We start from the raw sequence: 23,661 nt of genomic DNA on the forward strand, positions 1-23,661 counted from the left end.
AACTTACAAGCATCTAAATAAATGCAAAAGTTGGGCCCATTTCTTGCACTAACGATAAAGACAAAATGCCCTATTTCAAATTAATTCAACTTTACACAATATATATTTATATATTGTTTAAGTATTGTCTATATCAGTTGCATTATTAACTAATTTATATATTGGTCTTGAAAAAAGACAATTTATTAATTAACTGTTATTTGTTATTGTTTTTTTTTCTTCAATGATTGTTTCAGGTTTGATACAACATATAGCTTTTACAGTTCTGAAATTTTGCAATGAGGTATGAATGTTTGTATTGTTCAGATAATCGGATAATTGTTCTCATCTTCAGTGTTACCTGCACATTTCGGTTGATATAACCTCCAACCTTCGTCATGTGTAAAAACTGCTACATTTTGGCAGGGGGGAAAAAAAAAAAAAAAAGAGGATAGCTCTGCACTCGAAGATTTCAAATTTTTGGATTTAGTTGGAAGTAAGTTTACTTAATTATAAATAATAGATTATATATACAGTAATAGTGGTTAGAGTACTTGAAAAAAATCAATTGTAAAAGTGATATTCTCCTGAAGGTTCAATTCTAAATGTGGGCAACCAAAAAATACAACTGCGAATTACTTAGGACCTCTATCCAGTCATGGCTGATGGAACGAGAGCATGCTACCCCTGTGAAGTAAATAAAGGGTTCTGTTCAAAATTCCGTCCAAATTCTCGAGTTTGACAGAAAAATTCCCGAGTTCGACAAGATATACCTGAAGAAGGTCAGAGGTTACATGAACCAAAACGTTGTGAAAATAAAACTGAAAATGAGAACAGTAGTCTGAAGATTCCGAATAATATGAAGAAATATTCTGTTCCATATTTATAGCAAAGGAATGAATAAAATTTTAAATTAATGTTTCATATATTGTAAGGAGCAAACTTTGCAAAGTGATAGCGAGCCGACAAAGTCATTTATTTCATTTATGAAAATCAGACCTTTTCTATATTATATTTCTCTAAGTTTGTCTGTCCATTCCATTTTTTTCTTGGAAACTACTGGTCCGATTTGACTGAAATTTCGTATCAACCTTTATGATAAAGTACAGTGAACTACGTATTATGGTATCCGCTTGATGCATGATTAGGGATTAGCCACCATAATACCACATTTACTCGGAAAGTTTTCTTAGAAACTACTGTGCCAATTTTTCTGAAAATTTGTACAGAATTGTTATGATAAAGTGCAGTGAAGTAAGAATTATGGTATCTGTTCGATACACAGTTAGGGATTAATAAGATTAGTCTCCACAGTATCACATTTATTCTAGCATTTTTCTTGGAAACTACTGAGCTAATCTGGTCGAAATTTTGTATGGATCTTTGTGGTGATAAGATGCAGCGAACTAAGTATTGTGGTATCCATTCGATGCAGTTAGGTATTAATAGGGATTAGTATTTAATGCAAAACCAGCTAAAAAGTTCAGTATTTTTTAACTGTTCTCCACCTCTCCTGAACAATAGTCCAGTTTAATAACACAAAATCAGCAGTGGCAAGTGCAAACATCTATATCACTGAAATATATCAAAGCTAAGTAAATAAATAAAAAAAATAAAAACATTTACATTGCATTAATGGCTTACAAACGACTATTTGTTAAATTTTCAAGATTAAAATTCTTAAGAAATATCAGAACTTTTCCATTTTTTTATTAATTTAAAATTTGTAAAAAAAAAAAAAAAAAAAAAAAAAAAAATATGAATGTGGTGATACATTCTAACAGTTCCTATACTACAATTATCCTGATAATATAAAATTTATGTTATTATTTTTTTTACTTGGTTCTATGACTCTAAATTAAATATTTGGCAAAGACTTTGAAAGTAATTTAAAACTTAGATGAAAAAATAACTAAAAATTTGAAAAGTAATTTAAAAATAGATAAAAATATGAAAAAAATAAATTCCCAAACTGAAAAGTAATATAAAAAAATTAAATTTCAAAAAATAGATTAAAATATGAATAAATAAATTGAAATATAAATAAATAAATTGATAAGTAATTTAAAAAATATAAATTTAGAAAATAAATAAAAACATTGAAAAGTAAATTAAAAATAGATTAAAAATAAAATATAAAAATATAAATAAAAAAATGGTAAAGTAATTTGAAAATTTAATTTTTAAAAATGTTTTTTTTTTAATCAAAAAAAAAAAAATGAATAATGGAAACTGCTATTTTGTTTGATGCCTGGAAAATGATTTCAGATTATTTAGATTCGTCTGCAGTCGAGACAGGGCAGATGTCTGGTGTCAACCATTTGCGATTGAGTCACACTGCAAAATCTTTACAACTGATGGATCGTTCTTAGCGCTGTCAATGAATTCCGATAAAGTCAACTGGCTGCTACGGTTCTTCTCCATCTGATGAAAGATTTTTTCTGTCCTTTGTTCTGGTGTCGCTTCATCATCTGGAAGTGGGACACCAGAACCGATCATTGTGTAGAGGGCGCTGACTATCTGAAGCATTTCATCCCATGATACCAGACCATTTCCTTAAAAAAAAAAAAAAAAAAAGAGTCCAAGTTATATGATATCTAGATTGCTTGTTAAGTTACAGACTTGAAACACTATGAAAAGTAAAAGTCTAAAGACGAATGTTACTAAATGCTAATACAACAGAGAAAATTTATTGCTATTAAAAGGAATGTGTTTTTTGTTGTAATAAAAATAAAAACAAATATGTTATGTAAATGATTAAAAAAACTTATGTATTATTATTGATTAGACCATTTCCATATATTTTTGGATGCGTTTACATTCAAAATGAGTGAAGTTATCTCCCTTGCTCTTAAATGGCGGTTTTCTGCATTTTAATTAATTTATATAAATAAAACCATTTACGAAGGCCTAGATGATATGGCTTAATGAGACAAAATGATTATCAGTCGAGAGGTGAGGAACACTATGAAAGTACTAACATCGACCAAATGTATTAATATAAACTGTATTTGATTACTTATGGAGTGGTTTAAGGCAAGAATTTGTTGATATTGGATTTGAAGATGACCAAGTTATAATCAGCAGAGAAGTAGTTTCACAGTAATGTTTTCACAGATGTGAAGCCCTTGCAAAGAAGCTCTTTCTATAAAAATTCTGCCTAATGCTAGGCACACGGAGTAAAAGGGAGAGAACTCAATTCAAACTATCGAGATCAAAGGCTGCCGGAAGTAAACGACTTCCTACTCTATCTAATATAAAATGTATATATTTAATATCTTCTGGTGTGCCAGTTAACAACTCCCATGTTTGTAAACAAAAACATGCCATCAGCTGAAACATGACACTCCCCGAAATATGCCATGACCACGCTGCTGCATGCTAAAAATAGCAACAACCTTTTCTTCAACAACAAAGAAAAAACAAAAATCTCAATTTTTTGCAAAAAAAAAAACCAACTAAATTTTTATTTTTAGACAGAAATTTAAACGCTACATATATTCTTGCCAGTAAGAAATCCAGCCTAAAATTAATGATAGCCATTCATTGTTTAGCGACATCATCACTGGCCGTGAAACCTGTAGCACAAACAGCTCTCCATAAAGTTAGTGGCTTTTACAGCAAATCCTCCAGTTCAGCTCTGGAGTTAGGAGCACTCCCATCCTGACTTGACTCTCAAGTCAGCATTCCCAGTTCACTCTCTGCCTCCCTCACATTCTGCCACTCCCGTTCTTGCAGCTTCCAGCGATTCCAGTTTATTCCTGCAGTGACTCCAGTGTTTCTAGCTTACTCCAGTGGCTCTTCAGTTTACTCCTGTAACCTTCAGTGCCTCCAGCTTACCCCTGCAAGACTAGCTCACTCCTGCAGCGACCGGCATTTCCAGCTCACTCAAGCAGCTCCCCAACTTACTCTTGTAACCTTCAGTGCCTCGAGCTTACCCCTGCAAGACTAGCTCACTCCTGCAGCGGCCGGCATTTCCAGCTCACTCAAGCAGCTCCCCAACTTACTCCTGCAGCTCCAGCACTTCCAGCCACCAGTGCCTACTGACATCCATCTATCTGTTCCAGGGCACACAGACGTCCAGCTACCCGTGTCAGTACCCACTGACATCCAGCTACCTGTTCCAGTGCCCACTGACGTTCTTCTACCAGTTCGTACCTCCAGAATCTGAACCTCGCAAAATGAGCATTCTCATTACAGCTGATCCTGAATTCATTGCCGTACATTTTCCTTTTTTCTTAGTAAACAATAAAACACGATATCATCTTAAACAGAATGTTTTTGTTTGTCATCCTTTCTTTGCTATTGTCTTGTGTCTACTTTATTAGTTGTACTGTCGATTGGCACCTTCACACCTTTCGCTCTTCTACAACAATCTTACACATTTAAAGCAATGTTCTTCTTAAGATTACAAGCATAATAGATTTTAAATAAAATAGATTTTAACTCAAAACGGTCCATTATTTACTAATATTTAATAAAAAAAAAAAGGGTAAAACAATAAATAAAATATGCATCAAGTGCGCTGGAAAACCAAATCACAACACAATATTAGGAAAATAAACAAATATTTTACTTGCTTGAAATTTATAATTTAAATATATTTCGGAGTCAGACTCCATCCTCAGGATGTTTCCTTTTTTCTTTCTTACCATGTTGCAAAGTTGGAGAAAGAAAAGTCTCTGTATAAAGATCTGCACGTTGTCTCTCAGCAGTTGTATTTTGAAATGTTGGAATGTGGTGTTGGCTACACAAGACTTGGTGCTTATACAAAGAAGATCGATTCTTTATTAAGTATGTCCTTTTAAGCATAAACAATATTACTTAATTGTCGAAAATAGTAATATATCCAAAAATTACATCAATTCATACAGTAGAACAACTGCTATCGCTTAAACATGTTGGCCACCATTACAATGTAATCTAAAATATGCTTTCTACGTTATCTCTCCTGTTTCTGCAATATTCACAGTCTACTCTAAAACATCTACAGAAAAATGCAATTTTCCTTATTTTCCATAAAAATTACTTTTAACTATAAATAACTTTCTACTCAGTGAATTTTCATAAATTTTGAATATATTACTATTTTTGACATGACAATTAAGCAAGTAATATTGTTTTTGATTAAAAGGACACATTTTTAAAAAATCGATCTTTGTATAAACACCAAATATTTATCGCCTGTACATAATGTTTATGGCATTATATTCAGGCCACTAAACTATGGTTAGTGGTGCTAATAGCGGAGCGAGGACAGACATTGACTCAGGTGATGATCGATAGCCTCCCCCCTATATTTTTTTTAGTTTTGTCTCTTTCAATTTTTCAGGGGATTATTATCAGATGGACAATAGTCTACCAGATTATAAAAAAAAAAAAAAAGAAAAAAGTCAATATTTAAATATCGTATATTAAGGTGACCTACAGATAAAACGAGGTACAAAATTGGAGCAAATTTTAATAAATTTATCATATATCGGTTGTATAAGACTGCTAAATCACAAAACCATGTTTGTTTAGCCTAAGCTAAAGATTGTAACACACAGTATCATGGAATATTAGTTTTTAAAGATGATCTTTTTAACTTTAAAGGGTGTCTTATATGCCGAAATATACAGTATTCATAGGAGTGCTCAGTTTCTAATGTAATGTTCTACTTTTTTTTATTTTTTTTTTTATTACATTTTCACCCCAAACAAGGCACATTGCCACTTTGGTGTAGGGGGCTACTATCAAGGGCAGCAACTACTGAGGCACTATGTTGGGATTTGGGCAGCAAGATGTTGCTTCACGTTACACTTGAACTTCTGCACGTCAGTACAGTTGGGGAAGCAGGGACCTGGAATGAAATTCCAGAGTCTAGCAGTTCTGGGGAAGAAACTACTGGAGTAGAAAGATCTTTTACATCAAGGGATCTCTACTGTGTGGGGGTGGGATTTAGCTGCCTGTCGGGTTTGTCGAGGGTGTCTACATCGCGAGGGCACAAGTGTCTGCAGTTCATCAGAGCATTCACCATTAAAATACTTGTAAAACAGACAGAGGGATGCAAGGTTCCGTCGATGGGACAGAGGCTGAAGCTTAGATGCCAGTTCAGGGCCTATCAGATTGGCGACTCTTTTTTGAACCTTGTCTAGGAGCGAGAGAATAGCAGCAGATGCACCAGCCCAAATGTGACGGTAATACTCCATACATGGGCGAATGGTGGCCTTATAGAGGTACAGGATACTTTCAGGTGTCAGTAGTTTTCTAGCATGGTAGAGAGAGCCTACCTTCTTCGCAGCGGCCCTAGCAATGTTTTCAATGTAATTGTTCCAACTCATGTTTCCTGTGAACGTTAGGCCAAGGAGTTTGAAAGATGTACTCTCAGACAGGGAGTCACTGGCCATTGCTATTGGTGGCAGAGAAGGTTTCTTGTAATTATTGAAGGAAACCAGTTTAGTCTTGGCAGCATTGAATGTGACCATCCATTTTTGTCCCCATTCCACTACAGATTGGAGGTCATCATCTAGTGTTTTTGCCATTTTATTAGTTAGTTTTAGTTTAGTGTTCATTTGTTTTCCTGTCATGCCTGTTATAGAGTGTGGTGTCATCAGCATATATACCCATCTTAGAGGCAGTTTTGTCGGGGAGGTCATTAATAAATATTAGGAACAATAGAGGTCCAAGGATAGACCCCTGAGGCACTCCCGCATTTATATCATATTGTTTAGATGTACGACCGTCAAGGACAACCTGGATTTTTCTCTTATCTAAGAAGGATTTAATTATGTTGAGTATTCTACCAGTGATACCGTATGATTTAATTTTCTTGAGGAGACCCTCATGCCATACCCTGTCAAAAGCCTTAGATATATCTAGAGCTACTGCTCTGTCCTCCCCCGCTTTGTCCAGTGAATGGTATATACGTTAAAAGATTACAGTGAGGATGTCTGCTGTGGAACGGGCTTGTCTAAATCCATATTGTTTGTCCGTCAGAAGTTTAGCATCTGTAAGGTGACGAACTAGAGCATGGTTAATTATGGTCTCAAATATTTTGGTGAAAAGTGGGAGGAGGCTAATGGGACGATAATTTGATGGGTTAGTTCTTTCGCCAGAATTCTTGAATACTGGTACCACAGAAGCAGTTTTCCAACAGCCCGGAAAGCATGATTCATTAAGGCATTTGTTGTAGAGTTTGGAGAGAACTGGAGCTACTTCGGTGGAGCACTTTTTTAATAGCACAGCTGGGATGAGATCAGGTCCACATGCTTTTGAAGTGTCAAGGTTTTTTATGATAGCGTGTACCTGAGCAGGGGGTATTTTTAGATCGTCTAGCGTGGCGTCTGTCCACAAAGGAAAGTCAGGCAGGGGGTGGTTGGTAGGGTCCAATATGGAGTTCGAGGCAAACCGGCTGGTAAGCATTGTCGGTTGCTGAGCAAACAACCTCGTGATTGTTGGTTAGCAGGGGAATTGTTGATTGCCCATAATTGTTGCCGCTATTATCACTCCAAAGACCTATGTTTTTTTTTTTTTTAATTTAATTTTTAAAAAATCTAGATTTATAGATGATGTGAGGAAAGGGTCTTTGTGTATCTTATCTTTCATGCATTGACTGACTGTACTTAACATGCAGTAGTTTAAATGTAATGTGAACAAACGTCTTGTTGCTGAACTCCCCACAAGTTTCCTGTAGACATGATCCCAAATGCCTTGTTTGCGGTAAAATAAATAAGTGCTTGTACAAAAGCGACAGATCAAACAAGGGAAATAAATTGTGAAACAAGGGAATTTTTATTATTATTAAATTCTTATATGAAAGTACAGAATAGTTACAAAACACCCCCTCTTCATGTTAAGAATGGCTTTCTAAATAATACCGTAATTATTTCAGCGTGGTACAGTAAGTGCAGAAGTATCGATTTAGTTAAACAAACAGCCGTAACATCTACTAGGTGGGTTTCTAACACCATTTTGTTTTATTTCTTATTTTGATGTGATTATCAAGTCTTCAAAGACATTTATTTGTTATCAGTGTAACCCGGTGTTACGATATGGGGGAGCGAACGAGTAATGGTCCATGGTGGAGTCACAGTGTAATGATTAGGGCTATAACAACAACATATTCTTTTCATTGTCATGACTCTCGAGTATATATCCGACACAGACAGGTCTTGGATATGACCTTAAACTATATCCGATGGTGAGGGCCCCAGCTTGCAGGCCTTAGGGAGTGTGGAGCCACCCTTTAATTGCCATTGCTTCCAGGTCCACTTTAACCCGAAGTGGTAGCACCTGTTAGGGTCCCAACTATGGGTTAAATAGAATACAACTTAAAAAACAAATATACTATATTAAAAAATCGTTCTTCAAAATCTTTGGATTCGGCATTAAATAACCTGAAAAGGGTTGATATGCTGTAAAACAAAACAACCAACCAACCAACCGACACAGACACAGTTGATCAACCGAGAAACACATTACTCTATATAAAAGCATTAAATGTTATCAAGGGATACACACTCGAGAGTCAAAACAATGAAAAGAATATGCTGTTGTCATAGCCCTATTAATGATAGGTATGTGTGATAACGAGGACATGGCAGATCTTCATCAATGCCAGCATCATATCAGCGACGTGAACAGGGATTTAAAAAAAAAAAAATTTAAAAAAAAAAAAAAAAAAATCGCTGATACCTCACCGTAAACAAAAATAATAAAAGTGTCAGATTCAACATAATGGTGAAAACGAATTTTAACGTTCATAATATGGTTTTATTTAACAACAAAAATAAATAATTTTTTGTTGGTGTATTTAATATGCATGTGCCGATTCAACACGCAAGAAAAAGATTAAGTCATTAAATCAAAACATAGATTCTATGAACAAAGCTTCTTTCTTAGAAGTGCATGCCTGTGGAACTCTCTTCCGTTTGCCTGTTTCCCACCTGACTACAACTTGCATATCTTCAAGTCCAACATAAATTCCTGATGATCCGCCCCCCTCCTTAAGTAAAAAAAACTCCAGTACTAACGATTACTAAGATACTATCCCATTGATTACTGTACACACAATAACCCTTATCCCCAAGTGGCTTCCGGGCCTTGATAAGTGGTGACCGTCATGTAAAAAAAAAAAAAAAAAAAAAAATGTTTTAAGATGTTCATGCTTCTTGGGAACAGTGTCCTGGAAATAAACGTTAAGTATTATAGTCGTTAGGATTTTATGTATTTCTTAAAATAGTCTGATAAGACGGGAGTAAAACAACTGTACCAAAAAAACAAAGAGGCAAAAAGAAAAACTTCCTCCGACTAAGGCAGTCATATTTTTTTTAAAAGAAAAATGTTTCTTCTTTTTTAACAAAAGGAAATAAAATTTGTTATATGAATTAGTTCCAGTAATGTGATAATTTTGCTTCATAAATGTGTCGGATGTGACACAAGGTTATTATTTGCGAAATTAATTCGGTGAGATTTAGGCTTTAGGTGCATGAAGTCAATGCTAGTGATTTTATGTCAAGGAGATGGAGTCTGAACTGGACTGAACGGAGATCTGACTCAACTAGTTTTGATTTCGTACACAGTGCCTTTTATACAATTTTGGCCGGCTCCAGTGAAGGCTGTCAGAAACAGATTCGAGAAAAGCTGTTTTCTTTGAGCGTTGATTGGATAGAAAGTGGACATCCTGTCACATGGTTTCGTCTTGTGCTACGTCCGCATGAAGAGGCATTGTTTTACTTTTTACTTCAACAGAATTTGCATGGGTGGATGCGATAAATATACGTGTAACTGAAATGTTATTTATCCATCCATTTTAATGTACTGCAACTGCGCGTGTAACTGGAATGTTATTTATTTTAATGTTTGTGGTGTATTGCGACACTGGATATAAGAGAGATGTTGGAACCTGATTAAAAAAAATATCTTATATCAGGGTTTCTCATATATCAGGGTTTTGTCTATTTTGTTTAGGTAAGTATGGGATCATATAACGCTTTTTACATACAGAATACTAGTTTATTCAACAGTGATAGACATAAAAAAACACAAACAAAAATACATTTTCAATCAGTTTTCACAAATAATTCTGTCAAAAATGACTTTTTTTTTTTTGATTGTACAGAAATCTTTTTGTTAACATTATGAAAACTTTCATACAGTCCGTAAATCATTTTCAATGCGCCATCAGGATTACTGCTTTTTGCCTCAAAGTAGGCTGTCAGAGCTCCAAGCGCAGTCAATGCAGTCAGAGAATGTGGTATTGGTTTGTCAGTTTCAGAAAATTCAGGACTTACGCCTTCAGCATCATCATATCCACGAAAAATTTGCGGCAAAACGTTTGTCACCCATTCATTGGCAGAAATGTGATCTAATGACATTGAATGATTCACCGTGAAATTTTTTGAACGAAACGTTATTGGCCTGCTTCCAGCGTATGAGCCAGCCATTGTTCGGTTTAAAATCAACTTCAAGATTTACGGCCAGTTGTGATGCTTTCTGTCTAATGACGTGATCAGTGACGGTAGTTCCATGAACACATGCTTGCGTAAACCATTGTGTAAGCGTTTCGTTAACGTCCTTGTACACGGATTGGCGCTTTCGTTTGCGATTAGTGTTTCCGTTCATTTGCATGAAAGATCCGAGATTGTCTTCTTTCTTGAGAATTTTTGCTGCTGTTGAATAACCGATTCCGTACTTTCGGGTTGCAGCGACCAGTTTGAGTTTCTTCATTTTGACATCGGCGATGCCGATGAGCTCTAATTGTTCAGAAAAGCTCAGAGTTTTTCGTTGAGACGCCGACATCGCAAGCAAACGGTTTTCAGTGGCAAAATTAACAAACTTGAAATGTTGAAATTAATGTTTTCTCGCTGCCGAATACCGTTTCGTGCACACACACACACACACACACGCAACACACACACACACGCCACACACAAAAAAAATCCTTCGTTCTGTTTCTCACTGATACGCATAAAATCACTTCGAAGGAATCAAAAATCGTCTCGCCAATCCAAAAATTAGTTTTTTTTTTTTTTTTTGTTTTTTGTTATGCTCAAATTCGACATGCAAATTACGGTCGAATTTGAGCATATGTCGCCTTTTCGTTCCAATCAGTTGGATTTTGAGTTTGCGCCTCGCACACGCCGCCCTTGACCGTTTGTTTTCGTGAATATTGTCACAAAACTTCTGACTCAGAACTCTAACTCATCTGTTTGACTGATTTATGACATCCTACTGTCACTCAAAAATGAACTCTCTTATATCGGGGAGGACGGGACCATCAAAAATCTCTAATATCCGGGTTTATATACGGTTCTAATTTATACACATTTACACAGGCTCTAATTTGGGACCAGAAAAGATCTCTTATATCCGAGTTACAATGTATTTGTGTTTTTGACAACTTTTCGAATCTATGCATATAGTCAAACAAACCCCAGTACTTAAATTAAATTAAAATTTGAATATTTTTCAGTTCTGTTTTCGTAAATTTATATTTAAAAAAATATATGGTACTGGTCGCGATTTGAGTTCCTTGCCGAACACCCTAAAAAAAAAAAAAAAATAACACTGACTTCTCCCTACGCATGAGCAAAGGACATGTTTTAGTTACCATAGTAACTAAACGATCATGAATTTTTATCGACTTTTTATAAGTTTTACTATTTATGAATATTGAAATAAAAGAAATTACTACACATTTATTAATAATATCTCACTTTTATCGCCTTTGTTTTTAATCACTTTTATCGACTATTTTTTTTACTGTTTTACTGATCATGTGTCACTTTTATCGACTTTTTCTTTTCTTTTTTAAATAGCATTTTCTTTTTATATGACGACGTTTTTACTGTTTATGAATATTAAAAGAAAAATAATTACTAAACATTTATTAAAAAAAAAATGGGTGCTAGTGCACTTATTGATCCGTGCTGAAATAACGTAATTATTTAAAAAGCCATTCTTAACATGGGGATGGTGTTTTGTACCTATTCTCTACTTTGACCTTACAATTGAATAAAAAAAATTAAACTTTAAACTTAGAAATACGATTTAAAATATAGCGCGGCGCGCGGATCATAAGTGCAAAGTGCACTAGCACCCATTTTTTTTTTTTATTAATAAATGTTTAGTAATTATTTTTTTTCAATATTCAAAAACAGTAAAAACGTCATTTAAAAAGAAAATGCTATTTAAAAAAAAAAGTCGATAAAAGTGATAAAAAACAAAGGCGATAAAAGTGAGATATTATTAATGTGTAGTAATTTCTTTTATTTCAATATTCATAAACAGTAAAAAAAAAAAAAAGTCGATAAAAATTCATGATCGTTTAGTTACTTTGGCAACTAAAACATGTCTTTTGCTCATGCGTAGGGAGAAGTCAGTGTTTTTTATGGTGTTCGGCAGGGAACTCAAATCGCGACCAGTACCAAATATATTTTTTGTTTTGGTGCTTGTTAAGCTATAGTCGACAAATCGTTTTTTAAAATATATCGTTTTAAGCAAAAACAATATTTCGTACTTAATTGTCATGTAGAAAATAGTAATATATCCAAAATTTACGAAAATTCATTGAGTAGAACAATTGCTATTGTGTTTTTAGTATAAAGAAGAAAAAAAAGTCTATCGCTAACAAACAACAAATATTGCAGCCATGGCACAAATCTAAAATTTAACCTCCTACTGTCTACTTTATAACGCCTGAGAAAAATGCGATTTTACTCAATTTTCCGTAAAAATTACCTTAGAAATAAATTTCGACGTGACCCAAAACCCACTGACCCAGCGTCGTTTAACCGCTAAAAAACGAAGATCTTTTTTTGCCTAATACGTTTACACGTAATTTGAAATTAATTTGAAAGGGGAAATTTTGAAAAAGAAATTTAACATTTTCGCGTGGGGGGGATCACTTTTCTATATAAATTTAACGTAAAATGAGCACCCACTTTTTGGCAACATAGTGGTCAACGAGACATATCAACCCCTAGCATTTTTCAAGTTTGGCGATTGAGGGGGGTACGGGAAGGGGATAAGCATGACAAATTCAATTTTTGGGTTTGTATTACTGTACACATAGATTCGAAAAAGTTGTCAAAAAACAAATATATAACAAATAAATGTTATCAAAGGCAAGATAAGTTACTTTTCTACCAAACTGGATATATTTTTCGTGTTTTTATTCAATGTAACATGTTTATTCAGCTCGAAAACCATACAGTGTTTACCGATGTATTGGAACATTCAAGATGGCGTCTGATTCTCTCTTTAACGCGGTAAGTTTGGGAAAAGGTGTTATAAATAAAAAACCGGATAAAATACTGTTAAAAACTCGCTTAATATATGTTACCGTGGGTGCCCGGAAAACTCGTCCCCGGAAAACTCGTCCCCTTTCGCTAGGTAGGAAAACTGGTCCCTTATTGAATAAATATATTTTCCGGAGACGAGCTCGAAAAACGTACAGTGTTTACCGATGTATTCGAAAATTAAAGATGGCGTCTCACACCCTCTTTAACACCGTAAGTTTGGGAAAAGGTGTTATAAATAATAAACTAGACAAAATACTATTAAAAAAACACCAAATATATGTCAACTTATGTCACGGTAACATATATTGAGCGAATTTCTAACAGTATTTTGTCTAGTTTATTATTTATAACATCTTTTCCTGAACTTACCGTGTTAAAGAGAGAGTCAGCGCCATCTTGAATGTTCCAATACATCGGTAAACACTGTATGGTTTTCGAGCTGAATAAATATGTTACATTGAATAAAAACACAAAAAATATATCCAGTTTGGCAGAAAAGTAACTTATCTTGCCTTTGATAACATTTATTTGTTATATATTTGTTTTTTGACAACTTTTTCGAATCTATGTGAACAGTAATACAAACCCCGTTTTTTTTTTTAGGGGGGGGGGGTTAAATTTGAAAAATAAAATAACACGATAAATTTAATTTTTTGTTATTATGAGACCATTCTGCACTTTAACATACAAAGCAGACCCCACATTCCCACAACATGACAAATTCCATTTTTATTTCTGCATAATGGAGGGAGAGTATTACATTTGAAACATAAAATAACGATAAATTTCATTAAAATTTTTAGGGTGTTTTTTGTTGGGCGGGGGATTAAATTTGAAACATAAAATAACATGATAAATTGAATTCATTTTTGGTAAATGTGGTCTGGTAGACCAACACACAACCTACCTTTAAAAACTTATTTTCTATGGTATTCGAGTGTGCTGAAAACAAATATCGCATTTAAAATTGAAGCCGGCAACTAGTTTTCACGATATTGTAAACATACTTTTACGCATGTTGTGTCGCCACGTGAAGTGGCGGCCATATTTATTTATACCGCGTGCAGAAATGGGGGGGGGGCGTAATTATTAAAAAATAACTGAAAACGAAAATAAATAAATAAAATAAAACATTGATTTTTGTACGTGTAAGCGCGCGCATTTCCCGCATATTTTTAGATGATTTTTCTTAATTTTTGGATATATTACTATTTTGGATATGACAATTAAGTACGTAATAGTTTTGGGTGCTAATGCAGATCCGCGCTATGATGTTTTTTTTTTATTATTCAATTAATCAGTTAAAGTACAGAATAGGTACAAAACACCCTCCCCTCCCCATGTTAAGAATGGCTTTTTAAATAATAACGTTATTATTTCAGCACGGATCACTCTCTGCATGAGTACCACTCAGTTTTTGCTTTTAAAACAACATATTTTTAAAAACTCGACCTGTCGACTTTATTTTTAAGATACTATCTTAACAAGCACCTTTTTATATATATATAAAAAAAAACTAATTTAATTAAATAATGAACAATAAGTAAAAATTGAAAATAATCGAAAATGTGCTTTCTAAATTAAGCAATCTGAGTTATGTCCCCTGTTTCTGCAATCTTATTTTTTAAAAATAAAAATCGATCTGTCGCCTTTTTTTATACAAGCACCAAAAACAATAAAATAAATAAATAAATAAAATAAACAGGTATGTCAATGCGTAATTATTCTAAAAAAGTATAGTTTTGTTTTTCGTTTGTTTGTTTTTTTACCTACCATCAACGTCGTAGATATCAAAAATCCATCGCAGTTTCTGTTCAATCCTACCCTTGGACGTTACACTGAACGCAGTAATGAACTCCCTAAAGTCGATGACTCCGTCGCAATTCGTGTCCATCGCCCTGAAAACATGCTCGGAGAATTTGGAGGAATCTCCATAAGGGAAGAAATTTCCATAGATCCTCTTGAGTTGTTGGATGGACAGCTGACCACGCGGACAGTCTTTAAGGAAACCTTTATAAAGGACGGCCACTTCCTTTTCGGAAAACCCACTCGTTCGACTAATATCTTCAATCACATCAGGTTTTAATTTGGTCAGTTTGCTATGGTGTCGGCCCATTTTCTCCAAGGAGAGGAAATGTCCAAGGGTTTTAAACTTGGAAAATCCCAGTATTATATGATGCCCAAGTTGTCCCTGGAGGTTTTTGATATCATACATGGATAAAAGTGTTATTTTATTTAATGACCGGTGGTCTAAACTGACCACTCTGGTCAAATCAGGGAAAGCAAAAAGTCATCAGTTCACTTCTTTCTTTTTTTAATTAGGCGGAGAAAATGGAAGTAATTAATTTTTAAAAGTAAACAAAAAATCTTATATTTTTATTTTCAGTTTTCGACCAATATTTACGAAACTAAAGTTAGCAATTATTATTATTAAACCTAGTGAAATAATCGAAAAAGTGCTAAAATAAAATCCAAAATCATAATGTATAACATTTTTATAAGCGCAATATCATTTTTTTAATAACTATCTTTAAATTATTCTTAAAGTTGGTGTGTATTTTGCTATAGTTTCGAACTTTCTCTTTTTTTTTTTTTTGTCGGTTCTCCTGTTCGAGATGTCTCCCTGAACTACTTCCGTTTTTCTCGCGGACATGCCCGTATTCCTTATTATTTCTTTATTCTAACACATTTCAAACTGATATAAATTATTACACAATAAAATAGTTAAATTAAAACAAAAATAATTTGGTGCTTTTTAAGATACAGTCGACACATCGATTTTTTTAAATATGTGGTTTTAAGCAAAAACAACAGTACTTACTTAATAGTCGAAAATAGTAATATATCAAAAAAGTACGAACAGTATAGTTAAAAGGAAAACGGGTGAAAATAACACATTTACAAAAAAAAACAAAAAAACGGTATTTTTTTTTTTTTTTTAGATTAGGTCCACCTCCACAATTTTCTTTTAAATGACAACTTTTATAGATTTTCGACTATGCTGAATACGAAAATCGCATTGAAATTTTGCAGAAATAAGTAGTTATCGAGATATAAAAAGTTGTATTATGCATTGTATTCCTTGGCGGCCATCTTATTTATACGCGTGCGCGCGCCATAAACAAATCTACTCATCTGTGACTGAACACTGTACGCGCGTAAAAAAGATGGCCGCCAAAGAATACAACGCATAATACAACTTTTTATATCTCGATAACTACTAATTTCTGCAAACTTGAATGCGATTTTCGTATTCAGCATAGTCGAAAACTTTTAAAAGTTGTCATTTAAAAGAAAATTGTGGAGATGGACCTAATTTGAAAATTTACCAAAATAACTGTGACTAAATGTTAGAAAATTTAACCTATAAAGCTGCGCAGCTTTTCAGCTTCGGAACTTTCTTTAAGTATTAGTTTGTTTTGTTTTTCAGATTTTATAAGCAGCCTAGAAGGCTTGTGAAAATAGGGATTCAAGATGGCGTCTTTTCTTAACTGGATATGAATATTCAATGCCATATGTTTAACTAAAAGATCGGATATTAAGCAAATACAAGTAATAACTGTCACCAATCGGTCAATTATTTAATTTTTTTTTACAAGAGAGTCACCAAGGCCCAAAGACCACTCGAGGATAAGGGCTAATAAGTGTACAGCAGCCATTGGGACAACATCGTAATAATCGTTAATAGTGAGAATTTAGTATAATTAGATTATTTAAGGGAATGACTCAGCAAGAACTTTACATTGGACTTGTTGTAGTTAGCTGGAAAGCAGGCTAGTGGAACAATTCCACAGGTGGCCAGTTCTAGGAAAGAAGTTTCATTCATGGAACCCACATTTGAATTTAGGCACATATTGACTGATTGGTGACAGTTCGTGGCTCATGTCGCTCAGTTCAACCACCAAACTCTTCTCTAAGTGCACAAATCAAACCTGCTTTTGGCCTCAAACTATCGGCATCAACACAAAGTCTTCACTATTCAGGATGGAGACTTGTCTGCACGTGGAATTACTCTCAACACAAAGAATTACTTCAAACAAAAATATAAACTCTACCAGCCTTTAAAATAACTCCTATCCTTTTGCCTTTGGCTAGGAACAAAGTGTAGTATCTGTTCTGATATTACACTTCACCTTTTTTAGTCCTCAGTCAGTGGAGGAGAAATATTTCATGACTGAGACAAGTTTTATTTTTGTTCCTATCCAAAGTGCCTCTTTTTTGGGGAGCTGCATTTTCCCCACATTAAAAACCGACCTTGTGTCTAACTCTGCCATCGTGGAGAGGCTAGTAAATAGGAACTCTTACCTTTACTTGTAGGTACAAACTTTCAAATAACTTTCTCTTATAGTGGACATTCACTACTATTTTCTTGATCCAGACTCATGAATTTATAATAACCTCTCTTTAATCAGTTTATTAAACGTTTGACAAAGATGCTCAATAAAGGTTAATATAAAATGTTAGAATGGGACTTTGTCTCATATTATAAAAATAAAACCATTTACCTATCTTGTGATAAAATGTCTAGTCGCCACTTATAGCAAGAAATAAGAGTATGGAAAGGAATTACCTCAATTTTTTTTATCAGTTCGTGTATGGTACGGTTATGGACAAAAAAGAAAAGCAAAATGGCAATGCACTTGATTATATGCTGGAAACTTTCATGAAGTAACGTGAAATCTTGTTGCTCATATGCAAATAAGCTTAGAAAAAAAACCTTTTTTATAGAGAAAGTACAGGATTTGAATTCATGAGTTTGAACTGAAATGTGTGTGCACATAGAGTACTGAGGTATTGTAATATGGCCATTATGCTGGAACAAACGGATATAACAGGAATAGAAAGAAAGAAAAATCCGGGTCGGCAATTTTCTCTTTTTAACAAAAGCATTTATTACCGTTAGTTTTGGCACTGTTTTAAAAAGTTTCTTGTTGCCACATGTTTATTTTACCTGATTGCAGTTCTCCTTCCAACCACATGCTGGCCAAATCCAGCCGTTTATCACCTTCGCTTTACACGTCCATATTCTCTTTGACGCCAACTTTCTTTCTCGCGACCACATGTTGCATTTTTACTTCTTTCTTTTCCTTCCTCTTCTCGCGCGCACTTCCTAATTTACATATGCGCATTTTTCAGCTACTGCGATAATCTTTTCACAAGCCGCCATACTTTGCTGCTGCTGATACTTTCCATGCGCTCATGTGCACTATGTTACAGTATGGCGACTTTAACCACAAAATTGTTAAGTGAAAGTATAAAATAGTTAATTTATTTTTATAACTAACATTTCAGCCCGGCATTGCCTGGGTGTTTGGAGGTGTATGTTGAGCAAAAAAAAAGCAGTCAATTTTTTTAAACTTTGACCCCTATTATGACCCCCTTAACATTTATTGTTTTTGGTTTAAATAAAGTTATTAAGTTAGATCCATGTCCAAGGACCTATATCTAACATTTCAATTGTTTATACCCAAAATTTGTGAAGGAGTTTGGTAGAGTTCTCAAAGGTCAAATCGTTGAACTTTGACCCCTTAACAGCCAAATTTCTGGCCGAACACAGATTACGAAGCTTTTCCCAAATCCCAGTACCCTGTATATCAAATTTCGAGTCTGTAGACTGAAAATCGACAGAGTTATTGCGTAGGGAAATGTACACAGACAGACACACAGATATACACACAGACAGGCAGACACATTCACTTTTATAGATATATAGATTAATAGGGCTATGACATATATGGCAATATTCTTTTCATTGTTTTGACTCTCAAGTATATACCCAACCCAGTTAGACACAGTTAATCAACTGAGAACCTCATCATCTATTATATAAAAGCAAAAATGTGTGTGTGTGTGTGTGTGTGTGTGTGTGTGTGCGTGCGCTTTTTTTGTATGTCTGGCAAAGGCTTTTTTTGTTCTGGGAGGGGTGCTCGTGAGGGGGGGATTCACTAATTCTTACAACTTTTTATATACTCCCTAGATTATAATACCTCTGATTTACTAAATGAGGTCGTCTCTATCTTTTATTTGAGCAACTTTTATTTTATAAAATTCACGCTATCTCATGGTCCCGCGTGTTTGTTTATGGTTTGCGTATAAAAAAGCAAAACTAACGAAAACGAAGGCAGTTTTCCGGCTTCATGCAGGGGGACGTCTAGAAAGCAATTAGCTTTGATCACTGTGTGAAAAAACCCTCATATCAGACAATTGCTTTTCATTTGGACACTTAATAACCTTGTGGTGAAGAAAATAAATACCACGAGAGATTTCATTTCTTCGCCGACTCCTGACCTAATTATCAGTGAGTCAACAGCTTTTCATTGACATCGCTAAATTTAAACGCTTTTCACTTCCTTTGTCATCATAGCGCAGCGGTAAGATCTCAGGTTTCCACCTTCGCGTCACGGGTTCAAACCTGTCTGCCTACTAACACTTTTTTCCCCCTTCTTTTACACCTCCAAACACCGCTAGTTCTATATAAAAGTATATAAAATATTAACGGATACACACTCGAGAGTCAAAACAATGGAAAGAATAGGCTGTTGTTCTAGCCCTAATAATTAATACAAATTTGAAATCAGAAGAATTGCCAAGGCTCATACTGTATGAGGGAATATTACAAGGGATGCATCCAAACAAAAAAAGATTTCTCTCACGTATACATACATACATACATACATACATTTTCGCTTTTATATTTATAGATAAATCTCACCTGTCTGTTTAAATGTATGTATGTATGTCTGCCTAAAACTTTCGACAAAGGCAACAGATTTTCACAAGATTGATATCGTTTTGAAGCTTGGCTCTTCGGTTAAAAACGTTAATTCCTTCATCTTCAACTGGGCACTTTTCTACAAGGGGTTTGGGGTCGCTTTTTTTTTATATTTTTGAAAGTCATCCCCTCTTTTTGATTGACTAGCCTTAATTTAAACCTTTGCTACTTCTGGTTTGGCGATGGATGCAACAGCAAAGACGTCACATTTTTTTTTTTTTCACATTCTTTTCTTCCTTCACGGTACGGGTTCAAGCCTGCCTGCCTACTACAACCTTACAACTCCTTACGTCCAAGTGGCGATATGCTTTGTAAGGGGTGAACATGAGTACAATATATATATATATATTTTATATGATTGGTAGTATTATTTAAAGAAAACCAAAATGTGTCAACCAAAGAGTGCTCAATGTTAAGACAGAGCAATATAAATATGTTGGATGTGATAACTAATAGCTACACATATGCAAACATGTTTCAGTGACCACCCTGCCAGGGAAAATCACCTCATCAGGCCAAGAATATCCACGATCACCTCATCAGGCCAAGAATATCCACGATATCGTGGATATTCTTGGCCTGATGTGATTTTCCCTGGCAGGGTGGTCACTGAAACATGTTTGCATATGTGTAGCCATTAGTTATCATATCCAACATATTTATGTATATATATATATATATCGATACTCTCTATGTTTAAAAAGGATGTGTCCTCTATAGTATCAGACCTGACGGAATGGTTAATTGTAAGTATGGATCGTTTTATACGCTCCAAAAAATTCCAGCAAAAACCTAACAGCCAGCCGTGATTTTCTCCGGAATGTGCTGCTGCCATTGCACACAGAAATCACTTTTTGTATTGCTTCCAACATAACAGATGTACTGAGACTAAAGCCACTTTCAGGACTGCCAGCAACCACTGTAAAAAAAGTAATAAAGAACGCGCGAGTTGTATGCTTAGTTGATCAAGTCCAAAGTAGCTGAGCAGTGGCTTGGTTCCCACCAGATTCGGCAAATAGAAAACAGGATCCTGAACAGAAGCGTGTGTGCTATCCCAACTATCATCAATGGACCTGAGGTTGTCTTGTCAGCATTTTACAAAGCCAAACTCTTTGCCAAGAATTTTGCAGCTAATTCTACCCTATACAACGAAGGCCGCAAAGCCCCTGTATTTCTTCCTGTACCAGAAAACACGCTATGTGACATACAAATATCTGTGTATGATGTTGCCAAGCTAATCAAAAACCTTGATTCCAGTAAAGCAACTGGCCCTGACGGTATTCCAATTATAGTGCAGAAAAAGCTTCAACCAGAACAAGCTCCCATACTTACAAAGCTGTTTAAGCATTGTCTTAAGGAGAACTGCTTCCCAACACCCTGGAAAATCTCATCAGTATGCCCTGTATTTAAGAATTTAAGTGATCGATCATCTCTTTCAGTACAGACCAATAAGTCTCCTGTGTGTCATGAGTAAGTTACTTGAATTTGTGTTAAATAGAGAAGTAGTCAACCACCTCAGCAAAAATAACCTTCTTAGTGACATGCAATATGGTTTCCGTTCTGTTAGATCTACAGCAGATGTGCTGACGGTTATATCTCATAGGATTAGCAAATCTCTCGACGGAAGCTTCCTTTCTAGGGCAATTGTTTTTGACATATCAAAGGCCTTTGATAAGGTATGCCATAAAGGTCTACTTCACAAAATCTCCAGCTATGGTATAGCTGGAAATGTCTTTATTTATGACTTCAAACTGATCCCTTTTCGACATAATCACCTAGAACTATCAGACCTGAATACTTCTTGTCATTAAAATAATCATTTTCAATCAAAATAATTATTCGACATGGCATTTTACCCCCACGAATTTCTTCTAAAATGCTCTATACGTGCGTAAATGTGAACAAAAACATAAAAAAAAAAACGACATGTGGCGACAGTTCAAAAACTTAACGTGATTGAACGAAACCAATGTGACTTTTGTATTCAGTGCATCAGATTAATCCTAAATCAGCCGTAAAAATGCAGACAACAAATTTGTCATTCACCAGTGTAATCCATTATATAAATATTGCTTCATTCAAGCAAGAATTTTCCTTTCAATTATTTGGAACCCTTAGTAAGCACCAATTTTATTCTGTAATGCATACACTCTCACATTTACTAAACAAAGGCAAGCATATACAGGCATTTTTATTGGTTGACTTATCCTGCCTATAAAATGCTTGTTTCAATCAAGAAAATGGCTTCCAAAGAAAATTGATCACATGTCAAGCAATTTCTAAAGACCTGGTTAGAGATAGGTTGGTTTGGGTTAGGATTAGCAATGGAGGGTTAAGGAAAACATGGGAGTAATTGATAAAAATGTATTTGAGAAAAAGAGGGATAAATTAAAACCTTGTCAGAGAAAGGGAAACATGGAAGGAAGTGATTAGGATTAGTTTAAAAGAAAGAGGGATAAATAAATACCTGATCAGTATTTTTATTGACAAAAATTTTCTTGATCTAAGAAATTAACAAGAACAAAAGATGATTATCACAAAAAGCAGGAGATACCTATTGGACTTAAAAAGATCAAAGCTATAGGTTCTATAGGCAATAGAAAGAAAACAGTTAGCATGAAGAGTGCTCCACAAGCTTCCAGGTCTTGGAAATAGGAAGCTACTGGAATAGGAAGCATTATTACAATGAGTATCAAAGCAGCAAATTGATAGAGACCTCTTGACTTTCTTTATTCTATCATTATTTCCATGGAAAGAGCTCAAATAAAATTTAATCTCTATTTCGTCCTTGTAAGACATTAAGAGCAAGAATTTGGGTTATAGTCAGTTAACATACAAAATGCCTTAAATAAGTTTCCAGACTTTTCATATGGCCACTTTTATTGATAGCACACACATGAAACCCTTTGAAGTAATCTCCTCCAGCTGCAATGCACTTGTTTTACTATTCCAACAACTTCTGAAAGACCCCATGGAAGTCCTCTTGTGTGAGCATGTCAATGACCTTTGTTACAGCTTCTTTCATCTCTTTTATAACGACAGCCTCTAAGGTTTTCCTTGAGCTAAGAGAATAACCAAAAGTCACAGAGAGCAAGGTTTGGACTATAGGGAGGGTGAAGATCTGTCTTAATGCCTACCTTGGTCAAATAGTCTGTGATCTTTTGAGTATTCTTGGGACAAATTTCGCGCAAATCTGCATCTTCAGTTCCCCGTGAATAATTCTGTGTACAGTTACCACATTGACATCAAACTGTGTGCACTTATTGTCTGTATGGACCCACGACGGTCCTTATCCATAAAATTCTTCATTTGGTTAACTCTAGTGTTCTGACTTCTTTACTCTTCCCACACCCTTCATCATCCCTTACAGACTCCCTGCCTTCCTTGAATCTCTTATGCTGCTCAAAAACTGATGCTTGATTCATGCAAGATGGTCCAAAAGCAGTCTGAATCATTCTGTACGTTTCCATGGCATTTTTTCCAGATTTAAAACAGAACAGTATTGCATACCGTTCTTCTAAAGTATTTCTCACGTCCAGATAGCATTTTTGAAATTCACTAACTGTAAAAACCAGGCTTTAGTAAGGTATATTCCAATGACTGCTGTAGCTGCTCATTTGAACC

General features: G+C 34.8%; 1 protein-coding gene across 1 annotated transcript; it reads right to left on the reverse strand.

Moving 5' to 3' along the window:
- Nucleotides 1–1,714: 1,714 nt before the first annotated feature.
- On the reverse strand, nucleotides 1,715–16,179 carry LOC145263710 (neurocalcin homolog). Its single transcript, XM_080120665.1, has 2 exons — nucleotides 15,039–16,179; nucleotides 1,715–2,534 (listed from the first exon to the last, which is right to left on the reverse strand). The coding sequence occupies exons 1-2, from the start codon at nucleotides 15,478–15,480 to the stop codon at nucleotides 2,293–2,295; spliced, it is 684 nt and encodes a 227-aa protein (XP_079976791.1). The 5' UTR covers nucleotides 15,481–16,179; the 3' UTR covers nucleotides 1,715–2,292.
- Nucleotides 16,180–23,661: the final 7,482 nt, after the last annotated feature.

This window comes from Euprymna scolopes, chromosome 39 (genome assembly GCF_053919585.1).
Source record: "Euprymna scolopes isolate OS-2025 chromosome 39, ASM5391958v1, whole genome shotgun sequence".
In the NCBI taxonomy this organism is placed as follows: Eukaryota; Metazoa; Mollusca; class Cephalopoda; order Sepiida; family Sepiolidae; genus Euprymna; species Euprymna scolopes.

Excerpts from the sequence above, each read along its gene's own strand:
- LOC145263710 (XM_080120665.1), bottom strand. The coding sequence starts at position 15,480 with ATGTATGATATCAAAAACCTCCAGGGACAACTTGGGCATCATATAATA. Across the intron at positions 2,535-15,038 it reads TGATATCTACGACGTTGATG|GAAATGGTCTGGTATCATGG; the intron begins GTAGGTAAAAAA and ends TTTTTTTTTAAG.